This window comes from Oncorhynchus mykiss, chromosome 30 (assembly GCF_013265735.2).
Source record: "Oncorhynchus mykiss isolate Arlee chromosome 30, USDA_OmykA_1.1, whole genome shotgun sequence".
Lineage (NCBI taxonomy): Eukaryota > Metazoa > Chordata > Actinopteri > Salmoniformes > Salmonidae > Oncorhynchus > Oncorhynchus mykiss.
In genome coordinates, this window is record NC_050570.1 from 12734900 (window position 1) to 12747399 (window position 12500).

At 47.7% G+C, this 12500-nt stretch overlaps 1 protein-coding gene across 9 annotated transcripts in view; it reads left to right on the plus strand.

The window, feature by feature from the left end:
* cadps2 (Ca++-dependent secretion activator 2) overlaps positions 1-12500 on the plus strand; it is a 268064-nt gene that overhangs the window by 112566 nt on the left and 142998 nt on the right. For all 9 annotated transcript variants that reach the window (XM_036969262.1, XM_036969263.1, XM_036969265.1 and 6 more), the window contains exons 9-10: positions 1505-1571; positions 3208-3316. In XM_036969262.1, coding sequence (XP_036825157.1) covers positions 1505-1571; positions 3208-3316 — 176 coding nt within the window. The remainder of the gene's footprint in view (positions 1-1504; positions 1572-3207; positions 3317-12500) is intronic.

Below are 12500 nucleotides of genomic sequence, written 5' to 3' on the forward strand. Positions count from 1 at the left end.
TCAACCACTATTTTTACAGTGTGATGTTTTAAGATATTATGTTTATCACGTTCATTTTCTTTGCCCTAGCCCTCTCATTCAATGGCTCTGATTTGCCCTGGTAAGAGCATGCTTTTCTCAGACAAGTGACAGATTAATTGCACTGTGTGTGTTTCCCCCCTCACCTATACTTGAAATGCATATAGTTACAAACAAATTGAATTCCGTTGTGTGACTTTGTGACGAGGCCTTTTGAATTAAACTTGGCTGCATTAGAGCATATTCCATTAATAAAACAATGGCCTTTTTTTTAAAGTAAACCTATGGATTCTACGATAATGCCGTAGTTTCGAATAGACTGGGCCTTCTAATGTAAACAAACTCTTGGCAATAGGAAGTGTATAAGCATCATGCATTGTACCAAGGACTGAAAAGTGTCCTACAGCTGCTTGCTGGGTCCACACGTCTGGGGCTGCGGATGGCCCGGTATTGTCAGCTAAATGGGATCATGAGCGGCTGAAAAGTGTTTGAGAATGAACAGAAAATAATTTTCACAAGTGGATGATTACTTCTGCCACATCCTAACCCAACTCTCGGAGAATGCCCCAGATTTTCAGACCCGTATTCACAGCGGATCCCAACCTAGACTGGAGGCCTTTTCTTAAAGGGACAGCCCCTCTCCTTTTGACAAATTGTCTTCACAATCTCTTTATTTCCTGGTTTGAATCTCTCATATCCCACATTATTTCCCATTGAGTTCTGTGAATAGGCGATTGATTTATGGAGCTTCGAGATGTTAGTGGTCATTGGCTATCTGACCATTGCTAACCTTTTCCAAGGGAAGAAGAGACTGGAGGAAAACGTTGGCTTGGTTTTCTCATTATCTATTTTTATTATCATCTGTTGCATAATGCTTCTACAATTTGGCCGATCACAGCCATAAAATACCCTGTTGTCACAATATTCATAATAAAATATTTTCAATAAGAACACGTTGATTTATGTTCTCAGTGAATTATAGTTGTCTATATTCATGGAAATATTATTTGAAAAGAGCTGCTTAATTTGTATCTTTATAAACAGCCTATATTGGTCACCTTGTAATCACCTTAATTTGTATCTTTATAAACAGCCTATATTGATCACCTTCATTTGTATCTTTATAAACAGCCTATATTGATCACCTTCATTTGTATCTTTATAAACAGCCTATATTGATCACCTTCATTTGTATCTTTATAAACAGCCTATATTGGTCACCTTGTAATCACCTTAATTTGAGTGTTTTAATATGCCTAGTTTAAAGGTATTAAAATTCACATATTAATCGAGACATCTTGTCATTTTTATATGGAACTTGTTTTTAATTTTACATGTATTGAATTGAATTTATAGTGAATTGAATTTGCTTTGTATTATGATTAGTCAAATCTAGGCTATAATCCCAACATTGGTAAATTAATTTGATTTACTGCTTTACAGTAATAAAACATTGTTAAAATTGTTAAAATGTCTGTGTTTGTAGGTACCTTTATGCTTTGGGACAGAGAGTTTGGAAACGTTGGAAAAGAAGATATTTGGTTCTTGTCCAGGTATGTTAAATGTCAGGATTCATTTGGGTCTTGTCCAGGTATGTTAAATGTCAGGATTCATTTGGCTCTTGTCCAGGTATGTTAAATGTCAGGATTCATTTGGGTCTTGTCCAGGTATGTTAAATGTCAGGATTCATTTGGGTCTTGTCCAGGTATGTTAAATGTCAGGATTCATTTGGCTCTTGTCCAGGTATGTTAAATGTCAGGATTCATTTGGGTCTTGTTCAGGTATGTTAAATGTCAGGATTCATTTGGGTCTCGTCCAGGTATGTTAAATGTCAGGATTCATTTGGGTCTTGTCCAGGTATGTTAAATGTCAGGATTCATTTGGGTCTTGTTCAGGTATGTTAAATGTCAGGATTCATTTGGGTCTCGTCCAGGTATGTTAAATGTCAGGATTCATTTGGGTCTTGTCCAGGTATGTTAAATGTCAGGATTCATTTGGGTCTTGTCCAGGTATGTTAAATGTCAGGATTCATTTGGGTCTTGTCCAGGTATGTTAAATGTCAGGATTCATTTGGGTCTTGTCCAGGTATGTTAAATGTCAGGATTCATTTGGGTCTCGTCCAGGTATGTTAAATGTCAGGATTCATTTGGGTCTTGTCCAGGTATGTTAAATGTCAGGATTCATTTGGGTCTTGTCCAGGTATGTTAAATGTCAGGATTCATTTGGGTCTTGTCCAGGTATGTTAAATGTCAGGATTCATTTGGGTCTTGTCCAGGTATGTTAAATGTCAGGATTCATTTGGGTCTCGTCCAGGTATGTTAAATGTCAGGATTCATTTGGTTCTCGTCCAGGTATGTTAAATGTCAGGATTCATTTGGGTCTTGTCCAGGTATGTTAAATGTCAGGATTCATTTGGGTCTTGTCCAGGTATGTTAAATGTCAGGATTCATTTGGGTCTTGTCCAGGTATGTTAAATGTCAGGATTCATTTGGGTCTTGTCCAGGTATGTTAAATGTCAGGATTCATTTGGGTCTTGTCCAGGTATGTTAAATGTCAGGATTCATTTGGGTCTTGTCCAGGTATGTTAAATGTCAGGATTCATTTGGGTCTTGTCCAGGTATGTTAAATGTCAGGATTCATTTGGGTCTTGTCCAGGTATGTTAAGTGTCAGGATTCATTTGGGTCTTGTTCTATTCAGAAGATTAACATATTTGAATAAGTCTACTTGCCAAATGTATAGCTTCTAAGTAAATACATGCTTTTTTTCTAGTGGACTTTAATAGCATTTTCTTGGTGCTGCTTCATTTTTCTGTTGAAATGGTATTTTCATAAAACTTTTGCATTCCATTCTCATTGCTTTCGGTCTGGTCTTAAAAGCTGACATTTCTTCTAGTGAATTAACTGTTATGGCACTTCAATCTGTTCTTGCTGCATGTTGTTGTAGCTTTAATTGACAGACAAACAAAAGTTTCCATTTTGAAATCTTGAAGCAACGCATATTGACCATTGACATAATTAGCAATCTATAAACGGAAGACAAAAACAGTTGAATGAAATGCAAGGATATATTTTGGACATTACAACCTCTTTTACTATCTCAACTGATTCCCATATTTAAAAAGCATAGTGTGATATATATTTTTTATGATTCCATTTTATACAGAGTGTGTGAACCCTTAACTGTTGCAGGTCAGCCAATACACCTTTGCAATGTGCAGCTACAGAGAGAGGAAGTCTGAGCCCCATGAACTGATGCAGCTAGAAGGCTACACTGTGGACTACTCCGACCCCCAGCCTGGTGCGCACAAACAAACAAACACACATATATCCTTCTTATCTCTTATGTCTGTCTGTCGCTTATGTCTGTCTGTCGCTGTCTCATTCTGTAACCATCTGTCTCTGTCTGTCACTGTATGTCTGTCTGTTTGTGTCGGTGTCTCTCTCTGTGTCGCCGTCTGTCGCCGTCTGTCGCCGTCTGTCTCCGTCTGTCTCCGTCTGTCTCCGTCTGTCTCCGTCTGTCTCCGTCTGTCTGTGTCGGTGTCTCTGTCTGTCTGTCTGTCTGTGTCTGTCTGTCTGTCTGTCTGTCTGTGTGTCTGTGTGTGTCTGTGTGTGTCTGTGTGTCTGTGTCTGTGTCTGTGTCTGTGTGTCTGTGTGTCTGTGTGTCTGTGTGTCTGTGTGTCTGTGTGTCTGTGTGTCTGTGTGTCTGTCGCTGTCTGTGTGTCTGTCGCTGTCTGTCTGTCTGTCGCTGTCTGTCTGTCTGTCTGTCTGTGTCTGTCTGTCGCTGTCTGTCTGTCTGTCGCTGTCTGTCTGTCTGTCGCTGTCTGTCTGTCTGTCTGTCGCTGTCTGTCTGTCTGTCTGTCGCTGTCTGTCTGTTTGTCTGTCGCTGTCTGTCTGTCTGTCTGTCGCTGTCTGTCGCTGTCTGTCTGTCTGTCTGTCTGTCTGTCTGTCTGTCTGTCGCTGTCTGTCTGTCTGTCGCTGTCTGTCTGTCTGTCTGTCTGTCGCTGTCTGTCTGTTTGTCTGTCGCTGTCTGTCTGTCTGTCTGTCTGTCGCTGTCTGTCTGTCTGTCTGTCGCTGTCTGTCTGTCTGTCTGTCGCTGTCTGTCTGTTTGTCTGTCGCTGTCTGTCTGTTTGTCTGTCGCTGTCTGTCTGTCTGTCTGTCGCTGTCTGTCTGTCTGTCTGTCTGTCGCTGTCTGTCGCTGTCTGTCTGTCGCTGTCTGTCTGTCGCTGTCTGTCTGTCGCTGTCTGTCTGTCTGTCTGTCGCTGTTTGTCTGTCTGTCTGTCGCTGTATGTCTGTCTGTCTGTCTGTCGCTGTCTGTCTGTCGCTGTCTGTCTGTCTGTCGCTGTCTGTCTGTCTGTCGCTGTCTGTCTGTCGCTGTCTGTCTGTCTGTCGCTGTCTGTCTGTCTGTCTGTCGCTGTATGTCTGTCTGTCGCTGTCTGTCGCTGTCTGTCTGTCTGTCTGTCGCTGTCTGTCTGTCTGTCTGTCGCTGTCTGTCTGTCTGTCTGTCGCTGTTTGTCTGTCTGTCTGTCTGTCTGTCTGTCTGTCTGTCGCTGTATGTCTGTCTGTCGCTGTCTGTCTGTCTGTCGCTGTCTGTCTGTCTGTCTGTCTGTCTGTCGCTGTATGTCTGTCTGTCGCTGTCTGTCTGTCTGTCGCTGTCTGTCTGTCTGTCGCTGTCTGTCTGTCTGTCGCTGTCTGTCTGTCTGTCGCTGTCTGTCTGTCGCTGTCTGTCTGTCTGTCGCTGTCTGTCTGTCTGTCTGTCGCTGTCTGTCTGTCGCTGTCTGTCTGTCTGTCGCTGTCTGTCTGTCTGTCTGTCGCTGTCTGTCTGTTTGTCTGTCGCTGTCTGTCTGTCTGTCGCTGTCTGTCTCTGTCGCTGTCTGTCTGTCTGTCTGTCGCTGTCTGTCTGTCTGTCTCTGTATGTCTGTCTGTCTGTCGCTGTCTGTCTGTCTGTCGCTGTCTGTCTGTCTGTCTGTCTGTCTGTCTGTCTGTCTGTCTCTGTATGTCTGTCTGTCGCTGTATGTCTGTCTGTCGCTGTATGTCTGTCTGTCGCTGTATGTCTGTCTGTCGCTGTCTGTCTGTCTGTCGCTGTCTGTCTGTCTGTCGCTGTCTGTCTGTCGCTGTCTGTCTGTCGCTGTCTGTCTGTCGCTGTCTGTCTGTCTGTCGCTGTCTGTCTGTCTGTCGCTGTCTGTCTGTCTGTCGCTGTCTGTCTGTTTGTCTGTCGCTGTCTGTCTGTCTGTCGCTGTCTGTCTGTCTGTCTGTCGCTGTCTGTCTGTCTGTCTGTCTGTCTGTCGCTGTCTGTCTGTCTGTCTGTCTCTGTCTGTCTGTCGCTGTATGTCTGTCTGTCGCTGTATGTCTGTCTGTCGATGTATGTCTGTCTGTCGCTGTCTGTCTGTCTGTCGCTGTCTGTCTGTCTGTCGCTGTCTGTGTCTGTCGCTGTCTGTCTGTCGCTGTCTGTCTGTCGCTGTCTGTCTGTCTGTCGCTGTCTGTCTGTGTCTGTCTGTCTGTCGCTGTCTGTCTGTCTGTCGCTGTCTGTCTGTCTGTCTGTCGCTGTCTGTCTGTCTGTCGCTGTCTGTCTGTTTGTCTGTCGCTGTCTGTCGCTGTCTGTCTGTCTGTCTGTCTGTCTGTCTGTCTGTCTGTCTGTCTGTCTGTCTGTCTGTCTGTCTGTCTGTCTGTCTGTCGCTGTATGTCTGTCTGTCGCTGTATGTCTGTCTGTCGCTGTATGTCTGTCTGTCGCTGTATGTCTGTCTGTCGCTGTCTGTCTGTCTGTCGCTGTCTGTCTGTCGCTGTCTGTCTGTCGCTGTCTGTCTGTCTGTCGCTGTCTGTCTGTCTGTCGCTGTCTGTCTGTCTGTCGCTGTCTGTCTGTTTGTCTGTCGCTGTCTGTCTGTCTGTCTGTCTGTCTGTCTGTCTGTCTGTCTGTCTGTCTGTCTGTCGCTGTCTGTCTGTCTGTCGCTGTCTGTCTGTCTGTCGCTGTCTGTCTGTCTGTCGCTGTCTGTCTGTCTGTCGCTGTCTGTCTGTCTGTCACTGTCTGTCTGTTTGTCTGTCGCTGTCTGTTTGTCTGTCGCTGTCTGTCTGTCTGTCGCTGTGTGTCTGTCTGTCTCTGTCTGTCTGTCGCTGTCTGTCTCTGTCTGTTTGTCTGTCTCTCTGTCTCTGTCTCTCTGTGTCTGTCGCTGTCTGTCTCTGTCTGTTTGTCTGTCTCTCTGTCTCTGTCTCTCTGTGTCTGTCGCTGTCTGTCTCTGTCTGTTTGTCTGTCTCTGTCTGTCTCTGTCTGTCTGTCTCTGTCTGTCTGTCTCTGTCTGTCTGTCTCTGTCTGTCTGTCTCTGTCTGTCTGTCTGTCTCTGTCTGTCTGTCTCTGTCTGTCTGTCTCTGTCTGTCTGTCTCTGTCTGTCTGTCTCTGTCTGTCTGTCTGTCTCTGTCTGTCTGTCTGTCTCTGTCTGTCTGTCTGTCTCTGTCAGTCTGTCTGTCTCTGTCAGTCTGTCTGTCTCTGTCAGTCTGTCTGTCCCTGTCTGTCCCTGTCTGTGTCTGTCTGTCTGTCGCTGTTCCTTTCTGTCTGTCTGTGTCTGTCTGTGTCTGTCTGTCGCTGTCTCTGTCTGTTGCTGTCTGTATCTGTCTGACTCTGTATGTCTGTCTGTCTCTGTATGTCTGTTGTCACTGTCTGTCTGTCACTGTATACTTGTCTGTCGCTGTATGTCTGTCGCTGTATGTCTGTCGCTGTATGTCTGTCACTGTATGCCTGTCGCTGTCTGTCGCTGTCCATCGCTGTCTCTGTCCGTATCTGTCTCTGTCCGTCTCTGTCTCTGTCCGTCTCTGTCTCTGTCCGTCTCTGTCTCTGTCCGTCTCTGTCTCTGTCCGTCTCTGTCTCTGTCTGTCTCTCTGTCTCTGTCTCTCTGTATGTCTGTCTGTCTCTGTATGTCTGTCTCTCTCTTTATGTCTGTCTGTCTCTGTATGTCTGTCTGTCTCTGTATGTCTGTCTGTCTCTGTATGTCTGTCTGTCTCTGTATGTCTGTCTGTCTCTGTATGTCTGTCTGTCTCTGTATGTCTGTCTGTCTGTCTCTGTATGTCTGTCTCTTTATGTCTGTCTGTTTCTGTCTGTCTGTGTCTGTCTGTATCTGTCTGTCTGTATCTCTGTCTGTCTGTATCTCTGTCTGTCTGTCTGTATCTGTCTGTCTGTATCTGTCTGTGTCTGTCTGTCTGTGTCTGTCTGTCTGTGTCTGTCTGTCTGTGTCTCTGTCTGTCTGTGTCTCTGTATCTCTCTGTCTCTGTATCTCTCTGTCTCTCTGTCTGTCTGTCTCTGTCTGTCGCTGTCTGTCGCTGTCTGTCGCTGTCTGTCTCTGTCTGTCTCTGTCTGTCGCTGTGTGTCGTTGTCTGTCGCTGTCTGTCTGTCTGTCTCTGTCTTTCTGTCTCTGTCTGTCGCTGTCAGTCTGTCGCTGTCTGTCTGTCGCTGTCTGTCTGTCTGTCTGTGTCTGTCTGTCTCTGTCTTTCTGTCTCTGTCTTTCTGTCTCTGTCTGTCGCTGTCTGTCTGTCGCTGTCTGTCTGTCGCTGTCTGTCTGTCTCTGTCTGTCTGTCTTGCTCTGTCTGTCTTGCTCTGTCTGTCTTGCTCTGTCTGTCTCTGTATGTCTGTCTCTGTATGTCTGTCTGTCTGTCTGTATGTCTGTCTCTGTCTGTCTGTCTGTCTGTTTCTGTATGTCTGTCTGTCGCTGTCTGTCTGTCGCTGTCTGTCTGTCGCTGTCTGTCTGTCGCTGTCTGTCTGTTGCTGTCTGTCTGTCGCTGTCTGTCGCTGTCTGTCTGTCGCTGTCTGTCTGTCGCTGTCTGTCTGTCGCTGTCTGTCTGTCGCTGTCTGTCTGTCGCTGTCTGTTTGTCTGTCTGTCGCTGTCTGTCTGTCTGTCGCTGTCTGTTTGTCTGTCTGTCGCTGTCTGTTTGTCTGTCGCTGTCTGTCTGTCTGTTTGTCTGTCTCTGTCTCTCTGTCTCTCTGTGTCTGTCTGTCGCTGTCTGTCTCTGTCTGTTTGTCTGTCTCCGGCTGTCTCTGTCTCTGGCTGTCTCTGTCTCCGGCTGTCTCTGTCTCCGGCTGTCTCTGTCTCCGGCTGTCTCTGTCTCCGGCTGTCTCTGTCTCCGGCTGTCTCTGTCTCCGGCTGTCTCGGTCTGTCTGTCTCGGTCTGTCTGTCTCGGTCTGTCTGTCTCGGTCTGTCTGTCTCGGTCTGTCTGTCTCGGTCTGTCTGTCTCGGTCTGTCTGTCTCGGTCTGTCTGTCTCGGTCTGTCTGTCTCGGTCTGTCTGTCTCGGTCTGTCTTTCTGTCTCTGTCTGTCGCTGTCAGTCTGTCGCTGTCTGTCTGTCGCTGTCTGTCTGTCTGTGTCTGTCTGTCTGTGTCTGTCTGTCTCTGTCTGTCTGTCTGTCTCTGTCTGTCTGTCTGTCTGTCTCTGTCTGTCTGTCTGTCTCTGTCTGTCTCTGTCTGTCGCTGTCTGTCGCTGTCTGTCTCTGTCTGTCGCTGTCTGTCGCTGTCTGTCGCTGTCTGTCTGTGTCTGTCTGTCTGTCTCTGTCTTTCTGTCTCTGTCTGTCGCTGTCTGTCTGTCGCTGTCTGTCTGTCGCTGTCTGTCTGTCGCTGTCTGTCTGTCGCTGTCTGTCTGGTCTGTCTGTTTGTCTGTCTGTCTGTCTGTCTGTTTCTGTATGTCTGTCGCTGTCTGTCTGTCTGTCGCTGTCTGTCTGTCTGTCTGTCGCTGTCTGTCTGTCTGTCTGTCGCTGTCTGTATGTCTGTCTGTCGCTGTCTGTCTGTCGCTGTCTGTTTGTCTGTCTGTCGCTGTCTGTTTGTCTGTCTGTCGCTGTCTGTCGCTGTCTGTCTCTGTCTGTTTGTCTGTCTCTGTCTGTTTGTCTGTCTCTGTCTCCGGCTGTCTCTGTCTCCGGCTGTCTCTGTCTGTCTGTCTGTCTCTGTCTGTCTGTCTCTGTCTGTCTGTCTGTCTGTCTGTCTCTGTCTGTCTGTCTGTCTCTGTCTGTCTGTCTGTCTCTGTCTGTCTGTCTCTGTCTGTCTGTCTGTCTCTGTCTGTCTCTGTCAGTCTGTCTGTCTCTGTCAGTCTGTCTGTCTCTGTCAGTCTGTCAGTCTGTCTGTCCCTGTCTGTGTCTGTCTGTCGCTGTCCCTGTCTGTCTGTCTGTGTCTGTCTGTCTGTCTGTCGCTGTCTCTGTCTGTCGCTGTCTGTATGTCTGTCTGACTCTGTATGTCTGTCTGTCTCTGTATGTCTGTCTGTCACTGTCTGTCTGTCACTGTATGTCTGTCTGTCACTGTATGTCTGTCGCTGTATGTCTATCGCTGTATGTCTGTCACTGTATGTCTGTCGCTGTCTGTCGCTGTCCATCGCTGTCTCTGTCCGTCTCTGTCTCTGTCCGTCTCTGTCTCTGTCCGTCTCTGTCTCTGTCCGTCTCTGTCTCTGTCTGTCTCTCTGTCTCTGTCTCTCTGTATGTCTGTCTGTCTGTCTCTGTATGTCTGTCTGTCTCTGTATGTCTGTCTGTCTCTGTATGTCTGTCTGTCTCTGTATGTCTGTCTGTCTCTGTATGTCTGTCTGTCTGTCTCTGTATGTCTGTCTGTCTGTCTCTGTATGTCTGTCTGTCTGTCTCTGTATGTCTGTCTGTCTGTCTCTTTGTCTGTCTGTTTCTGTCTGTCTGTCTGTGTCTGTCTGTCTGTGTCTCTGTCTGTCTGTGTCTCTGTATCTCTCTGTCTCGTCTGTCTCTGGCTGTCTGTGTCTCTCTGTCTGTCTCTGTCTGTCTGTCTGTCTCTGTCTGTCTGTCTCTGTCTGTCTCTGTCTGTCGCTGTCTGTGTCTGTCTGTCTCTGTCTTTCTGTCTCTGTCTGTCGCTGTCTGTCTGTCGCTGTCTGTCTGTCTGTCTGTCTGTCTGTCTCTGTCTTTCTGTCTCTGTCTGTCGCTGTCTGTCTGTCGCTGTCTGTCTGTCGCTGTCTGTCTGTCGCTGTCTGTCTGTCGCTGTCTGTCTGTCGCTGTCTGTCTGTCGCTGTCTGTCTGTCGCTGTCTGTCTGTCGCTGTCTGTCTGTCTTGCTCTGTCTGTCTTGCTCTGTCTGTCTTGCTCTGTCTGTCTGTCTGTCTGTATGTCTGTCTCTGTCTGTCTGTCTGTTTCTGTATGTCTGTCTGTTTCTGTCTGTCTGTCTGTCTGTCTGTCGCTGTCTGTCTGTCTGTCTGTCGCTGTCTGTCTGTCTGTCGCTCTCTGTCTGTCGCTGTCTGTCTGTCGCTGTCTGTTTGTCTGTCTGTCGCTGTCTGTCTGTCTGTCGCTGTCTGTCTGTCGCTGTCTGTCTGTCTGTCGCTGTCTGTCTGTCTGTCGCTGTCTGTCTGTCGCTGTCTGTCTGTCGCTGTCTGTCTGTCTGTCGCTGTCTGTCTGTCTGTCGCTGTCTGTCTGTCTGTCGCTGTCTGTCTGTTTGTCTGTCGCTGTCTGTCTGTCTGTCTGTCTGTCTGTCTGTCTGTCTGTCTGTCTGTCTGTCGCTGTCTGTCTGTCTGTCGCTGTCTGTCTGTCTGTCGCTGTCTGTCTGTCTGTCGCTGTCTGTCTGTCTGTCGCTGTCTGTCTGTCTGTCACTGTCTGTCTGTTTGTCTGTCGCTGTCTGTTTGTCTGTCGCTGTCTGTCTGTCTGTCGCTGTGTGTCTGTCTGTCTCTGTCTGTCTGTCGCTGTCTGTCTCTGTCTGTTTGTCTGTCTCTCTGTCTCTGTCTCTCTGTGTCTGTCGCTGTCTGTCTCTGTCTGTTTGTCTGTCTCTCTGTCTCTGTCTCTCTGTGTCTGTCGCTGTCTGTCTCTGTCTGTTTGTCTGTCTCTGTCTGTCTGTCTCTGTCTGTCTGTCTCTGTCTGTCTGTCTCTGTCTGTCTGTCTCTGTCTGTCTGTCTGTCTCTGTCTGTCTGTCTCTGTCTGTCTGTCTCTGTCTGTCTGTCTCTGTCTGTCTGTCTGTCTCTGTCTGTCTGTCTGTCTCTGTCTGTCTGTCTGTCTCTGTCTGTCTGTCTGTCTCTGTCAGTCTGTCTGTCTCTGTCAGTCTGTCTGTCCCTGTCTGTCCCTGTCTGTGTCTGTCTGTCTGTCGCTGTTCCTTTCTGTCTGTCTGTGTCTGTCTGTGTCTGTCTGTCGCTGTCTCTGTCTGTTGCTGTCTGTATCTGTCTGACTCTGTATGTCTGTCTGTCTCTGTATGTCTGTTGTCACTGTCTGTCTGTCACTGTATACTTGTCTGTCGCTGTATGTCTGTCGCTGTATGTCTGTCGCTGTATGTCTGTCACTGTATGCCTGTCGCTGTCTGTCGCTGTCCATCGCTGTCTCTGTCCGTATCTGTCTCTGTCCGTCTCTGTCTCTGTCCGTCTCTGTCTCTGTCCGTCTCTGTCTCTGTCCGTCTCTGTCTCTGTCCGTCTCTGTCTCTGTCTGTCTCTCTGTCTCTGTCTCTCTGTATGTCTGTCTGTCTCTGTATGTCTGTCTCTCTCTTTATGTCTGTCTGTCTCTGTATGTCTGTCTGTCTCTGTATGTCTGTCTGTCTCTGTATGTCTGTCTGTCTCTGTATGTCTGTCTGTCTCTGTATGTCTGTCTGTCTCTGTATGTCTGTCTGTCTCTGTATGTCTGTCTGTCTGTCTCTGTATGTCTGTCTCTTTATGTCTGTCTGTTTCTGTCTGTCTGTGTCTGTCTGTATCTGTCTGTCTGTATCTCTGTCTGTCTGTATCTCTGTCTGTCTGTCTGTATCTGTCTGTCTGTATCTGTCTGTGTCTGTCTGTCTGTGTCTGTCTGTCTGTGTCTGTCTGTCTGTGTCTCTGTCTGTCTGTGTCTCTGTATCTCTCTGTCTCTGTATCTCTCTGTCTCTCTGTCTGTCTGTCTCTGTCTGTCGCTGTCTGTCGCTGTCTGTCGCTGTCTGTCGCTGTCTGTCTCTGTCTGTCTCTGTCTGTCGCTGTGTGTCGTTGTCTGTCGCTGTCTGTCTGTCTGTCTCTGTCTTTCTGTCTCTGTCTGTCGCTGTCAGTCTGTCGCTGTCTGTCTGTCGCTGTCTGTCTGTCTGTCTGTGTCTGTCTGTCTCTGTCTTTCTGTCTCTGTCTTTCTGTCGCTGTCTGTCGCTGTCTGTCTGTCGCTGTCTGTCTGTCGCTGTCTGTCTGTCTCTGTCTGTCTGTCTTGCTCTGTCTGTCTTGCTCTGTCTGTCTTGCTCTGTCTGTCTCTGTATGTCTGTCTCTGTATGTCTGTCTGTCTGTCTGTATGTCTGTCTCTGTCTGTCTGTCTGTTTCTGTATGTCTGTCTGTCGCTGTCTGTCTGTCGCTGTCTGTCTGTCGCTGTCTGTCTGTCGCTGTCTGTCTGTTGCTGTCTGTCTGTCGCTGTCTGTCGCTGTCTGTCTGTCGCTGTCTGTCTGTCGCTGTCTGTCTGTCGCTGTCTGTCTGTCGCTGTCTGTCTGTCGCTGTCTGTTTGTCTGTCTGTCGCTGTCTGTCTGTCTGTCGCTGTCTGTTTGTCTGTCTGTCGCTGTCTGTTTGTCTGTCGCTGTCTGTCTGTCTGTTTGTCTGTCTCTG